At 32.1% G+C, this 6,000-nt stretch overlaps 1 protein-coding gene across 1 annotated transcript; it reads left to right on the top strand.

Moving 5' to 3' along the window:
* The first annotated feature begins 1,213 nt into the window (after positions 1–1,213).
* Positions 1,214–3,013, top strand: LOC140049817 (caspase-8-like). Its single transcript, XM_072094766.1, has 4 exons — positions 1,214–1,245; positions 1,673–1,710; positions 2,062–2,187; positions 2,382–3,013. The coding sequence occupies exons 1-4, from the start codon at positions 1,214–1,216 to the stop codon at positions 3,011–3,013; spliced, it is 828 nt and encodes a 275-aa protein (XP_071950867.1).
* The last annotated feature ends 2,987 nt before the right edge of the window (positions 3,014–6,000 follow it).

The following is a 6,000-nucleotide window of genomic DNA, read 5'->3' as shown; positions in this document are numbered from 1 at the left end:
GATCCGTAGTACCATGGAACTATAATAAATGGTAGACGTACTAGTACTGTGTAGTATATGTTAACATGTCTGGCTCTACGAGGCCTTTTTATGCTCATAGGATGGCTTTTTTGGGCGTCCCAATGTAGGCCTATGCCTATAGCTAGGACAGATTTCCCATTCCTGCAGGCCTGTAGCCTATGCTCTAGTAGGGCGGCCGGGTGTACTCTGGTCGATTCACCCCTGGTCGACTCGTACCCATGCCAACTCGTACTTAACTTCCTACCCTAAACTCGTATCCAACCAAATAATTGGTTGATTTCCCGCTAGACTAGTAGGCCTAGCCTAGCTACAATATTCATTATGCCCTGCTAAAAAGGTAGATGAGCTACTAGACTAATTACGTAATTCGTATAATAATAACAATAATTGACTAGAAAGCCTAAAAGCGGCGGAAAACACCTATCCATTCTTGCATGGCAGTACGAAAACCTGCCTATGGTTGTACATCATTATAAATTGTCAACACACACTGTGCTACAGACAGTGTACCGTGTGTTAAAAGTACAGCATTTATAGCAGACAGCAACGTGTATAACTTGCTATAGTTTTACAGATAGCACCTGTGGACAGTAGCAAAATCGGGTGGACATATATTTCTTCAGAAAAATATAGAAATTTCTTTAAAGGAATACGGCGACTCTCTCCACCATAACTAACATAGCTATCATGTATATATAATTATGGCATTTGTCATTTCACGAAGCCTACGTAAACCTGGACAAAAATCATGCACAATGTGTATCACTTGTATTATGTACCTTAACCTAACTTTACATGATAAAGCACATATGATACACACATGAGATATGTATTACCGAATTTCACTATGATATAATGGACACATCTTTTCGTTTGTGAAGCAGAACCGTAAAACCTGCTAAACTTTAGTATATGTGAACTTTTGATATCATATTTTATTATACTTATCTTTGAGAATTAGAAAAAGTCGCCCCAACCGAGACTCGAACCCGGACCTTCTGTTTGATATGCAAATGTACTAACCATTAGACCACTGGGGCTCTCATGGTATATATATTTATTTATATTTTCAAAATCATTCATGCGTGTAATGTATGCATTTCAACACATTACACGCATGAATAATCAATATTATAGTTAGGCAATAATAAAATCAAACGGAACGAAGTGGAATTAATTCTTACCAACTAAAATGCAGAATCAATGCTCTTCCCCAAACGAAAGGTAATCAAATTGTTATTGTAAACATATTTAAGTCATTAGTAATATTTTTTATATCACATATTAGGAATTAAATAGGAAGAAAATTAAAATATAACGTTGCTTTTGGCTGGTAGGGTTGGTACAGCCTGACAAATTTTTCATGACAATTTCGCGAAATAATCAGAAATAAATATTTACCTGAAAATCAATTATCTTTATATGATATGAATACCGATAATAACCGTTACCGATATGTATTTACATTGATCGATTGTTTTTCGTATATCTTTTAACGAACGGTATTTTAACGTTCTATCCATAATTTCATTTCATAAGAGATATTATTGGCTACTCTTCTGATAGATGAAGTATATTATATGGAAAAATATGTAAAGCTTATTAGATAAATCATTCTATTTTGCTGATGTATTTAAATTATTATTTATAGCATTAATGCTGACGTTATACCAAAAGCAGAAGATGTCGGTAGGTATTTCCAACATACAAGTTACAATGTTCTTACCCGATTACCTTTGTATTAAACGTTTGAATGACAATGCAACTATTCTATAGTTGAATTGTCAACGCATTAAAAACACATTTTCGTCTGTCGGTAAGATTGATACTTATTTTACTGTGGTCAATTTAAATGATATTGGAATGTCACTCTACTTTTATTCGAATGATTTATAATCATAATTACTGATTTAAATATAATTATTCCACTTTCAATTTAAAACCCTAATATATACTTAAAGCTAATTTATAATAATAATAATAATAATAATGTAATAATTATTTTATTTAACAATAATAATTCATTTCTACTTTTATCAGAATGCGAAAGACCGCCCCAATACAGCATGACCCGCGTTCCACGTGGAATATGCCTAATTGTTAACAACATTACGTTTACACAAGGAAGAAGATTGAAGAAAAGAAAAGGTTCTAAAGTCGATGAAGGTATATACAAAATATTGTTTTTCTTTGTATTTATTTTAACTGAATTCTATTTGTAGAAGGATAATAGGCCTATGCAATATATGTAATATTGATATGTGTTAACCATGTGACAGGCATGTCAAATTTCTTAGCAGAAACTGCTATTATAATAAATATGTAAGATTTAATTGCCATCATTTCCATTATCAAATTAGTGAATCTCAAGTGTGTTTTTGAATATTTGGGATTCCTGGTTGAGGTGAAACGCAACCAAACTTCTCAGGAGATGAAGGATGTGATGTCTGACATGCAAAAACGTGATCATACAGAATATGATTGTTTTGTTTGCTGTATACTGTCTCATGGTGGTCTTGGCACAGTTGCGGGTAGTGATGGAGAGACTTGTAATATAATAGAACTCGCCGATGGTCTTCGACCAGATAAATGTGAAAGTCTTAGCCGCAAACCAAAAGTATTTTTTATACAAGCGTGTCGAAATTATAAACAAACAGAGGAAGACAAGCTTACTCCTGAAAACAATCCCAGCGTCCCCGATTTTCTTCTTGGATACGCGACAACACCTCTTGCAAAGGCAAAGAGGAACAGGAAACATGGTTCGTATTTCATTAGAAATCTTACAAAAGCTTTGGAAGAACGTCATCATACCGATCACATTCTAGATATTCTAACACATGTGAATTATGAAGTAAGCAAGATTACCAGCCGCAGGATTGCCAGCTTCAAGATTACCAGCTGCAAGAAAACCAGCGGCGGTGGCGGTCAGGTTCCATCTCCCCAATACACTTTAACAAAGAGGTTATACTTTCCTGGGTTAGAGATTGATTAAGTATAGTGTAAGATCAGTTGCACTTCATCTTAGATAATAGCCATCATAACTCGTTCAATATCGACAAAGCTCGTTTAATATAGTCAAACTTTAAAACAAAAAAAGAGGTTATACTCCCTCTACAATATACATTTATAGCATTAATAGTATATGTGATAACATTTCATTAAATATGTTATATACCAATCTTTATAACATTTTCTTTTGATTGTTCTTGTAGATAATTATACTTGTTGCCAAATTGTTTTTGACGGATTACTAATATTTCACTCCATAAACTTTCACTATTTTGTTGAATTTAAATTTTATTAAATTTAATTATAAGCATGATGTTAAATTGACTAGCACCAGATACCTGTTTTGATTAATGTTCCTATCGACTGTTGATTGAATGTCATAATGCTACAACATGTGATCCATACAATCAGAAAATATAAGAATACAATACTTTGCATCTAATATTAATTTTTTGCAGTACAAATATTCAGATTAAGCTGTTGCATGTGCGTACAACCTTCGCCGTACCACCCCGAGGGTTAAATATTCACTATCAAAAAATGCCATGCAAGTCTTAGTGGTCTAATGGTTAGGACATAATTTGGAAATTCCTCCTCAATGCCTAGATTTGTTTAAATATTGTATGTAGGCCTATATGCTCTTTTAGGCCCATTTTTGTTCGGAAATCGGATATTGCATGAACATTATGTTGAACATACAAAACGATCAACAATGATTTTGAGCTTGTTCCGAGTAGAACTCAGAAATGCAATAGCTATCAATATGCTTATAATGTAAACAAAGTTCACAATAAATTGTTTAATGTAAAAGAGAAATTAATGATTGAATCACATTTCTTAAAATCGAAATGCAAGCTCGTCTTTTTGTCTTTAAAGAATATTGTATTAACTGTTTTTTAGTTTTTTTAAACACTGATCGTATTTTATCTATAAAATGGAAAAGGAAAAAAGGAAAAATAGAAAAATAAACGCTTCTACACGTTGGCCATTAAAAAAAGATATAGTACGTAATTACATGTTATAAACACATATTTTTTTTATTGTTTATATTTTCGTCATGGAATGAAAGAATGAATAAAAGTGGGCTACAACCACGAAAGAGAAAAAAAACATTATGTTGAATAGGTAATTGGATGTAATCGTTATGTCGCTATTTATACGAATATTTAAATAATACACTATGTTTTACAATATAATATTTATGTTTTCATACTATATGCATATGAAATTAATGACAATGCTGTGGGTATCTCAGTGGGGATTGTTTTTATTTTTAAAGTGTATATGTTATTTTTAATAATTTCCTTCTGAAGGATGAATAAAGATACTATGCATAATATTGATTCAATAAGCAGGTATATATTGTTCCGTTTACGTGACTTATATACAATTGAAATAGTGTTGTAAGATTTTTTAGTACTTCCGGCACATCGTTTTGTTGATGTGAATGGTAAAACTTCTGAATTTGCAAATTCTGGTTTATTCTACGAATTAATTCAGTAACCTTCCAATGATTTTCTCTATATCAATTTTCCGGATTCAATACTGAACTATTACCACAATGAGATCATTTTACTTGGAAATAAATACAGTATGTTATTGTTAGAAAAACAATGTAAACATCTTAGAAATGTAAACATGTAATGTTTTATTATTGAACAATAAATATAAACTACCATACTGTAATAAATATGATAGATATTTTGTTTCAGTCAAACCATGAAAAACAGAGAAACTAGAAATATACAATAACTTGGCGTCATAAGATCTAGAGTTCGGTCAAGAAAATGGAAAACAATTAAGACATTAAACTAAATAAAACCGATGGCAGGCATACAATATTTATTTATAAGTGTTATAATAATCCTGATTTAAAAAATTCAGAACAGTCATTCATTAATCTTAAAAGACAATAGACAGAATATTGCGACATTAGCAGGAAAATTATTTTCGTTTCGAACATTTAAACATAAAAACATCTAAGAACTAAGCATATTTTATATAAATGTAGAAGTAAACACGATTGAACTTTAAAACGTTAATTTTCAAATCGTACATGAGCAGAAACAATTGTAGGCTACTATCATTAGACACAATGTTTCTGACTATTACTGTACCCGCTTAACTATGCCTAGTTTTTTGACAGCAACGACAAACCCCTTTGTTGTTTAGTTATTAATACAGAAAGTCACAGCTAGTTAATAGGCAATACAGGTCATACTCAGTTCACATTGACATGTAGGCGTAACAGTAGCTGCAACGCAATACAGTAGCAAAATGCTACCGTACACGTGACATGGCTTAAGTAACCGACAGAGATCACACAACTTTAATTAGGCCTACTACTAAATTAAGATTGTTGTAACATGGCTTACTTTACGGGCTACTTTATGTTAGTTTGTATTGTCTATTCCCGCTTAAAAAGAATGATTCTGTCAATTTTAAAGTGCTAGTGCCAACCTAAAATAATCATTCAGAAAGCTCACATTTCATATACCAGACCATGGCAAATTATTCGTACAAATAGCAAATTTGAGAACGGGAACAAGTAGGAAAGAAAGAGTGAAGAAGACAGATTTTCGACAATTGCAATAGGCCTACTTGGTTGGCCGAATTAGAGCGAATCATCAAAAGAAAAAAAAGAAAAAAATTAAAGCATACATTGCACATCATAACCATGGGGTAAACTCCAAGATATAACTTGCATAATCATTCGTTTCAATGCGCATGTCATTAGTTTCAAAGTCATTCATGCATAACATGTGTGTATTCTGTTTAATATTACTATTACAAACGGCACGAAGTTTGCAATACATGATTGGCCGAATTAGAGCGAATTATTTATAGAAAAAATAGGAAATAACACATACATTACACTCGATATAACTTGAATAATCATTTGGGTAAATGCGCATGTCATTAGTTTGAAAGTCAGTCATGCATAACTTGTATGTATTGTGTTTAGCCTAG

This window comes from Antedon mediterranea, chromosome 5 (assembly GCF_964355755.1).
Source record: "Antedon mediterranea chromosome 5, ecAntMedi1.1, whole genome shotgun sequence".
In the NCBI taxonomy this organism is placed as follows: Eukaryota; Metazoa; Echinodermata; class Crinoidea; order Comatulida; family Antedonidae; genus Antedon; species Antedon mediterranea.
This window is presented reverse-complemented; position numbering and strand designations above follow the sequence as displayed.

What these genes read in the sequence shown, in the direction of transcription:
- LOC140049817 (XM_072094766.1), top strand. Translation starts at nt 1,214, where the DNA reads ATGCAGAATCAATGCTCTTCCCCAAACGAAAG. An exon ending in TGCTCTTCCCCAAACGAAAG is followed by an intron (nt 1,246 to 1,672) that starts GTAATCAAATTG and finishes TATTATTTATAG; the next exon opens with CATTAATGCTGACGTTATAC. An exon ending in ACCAAAAGCAGAAGATGTCG is followed by an intron (nt 1,711 to 2,061) that starts GTAGGTATTTCC and finishes TACTTTTATCAG; the next exon opens with AATGCGAAAGACCGCCCCAA.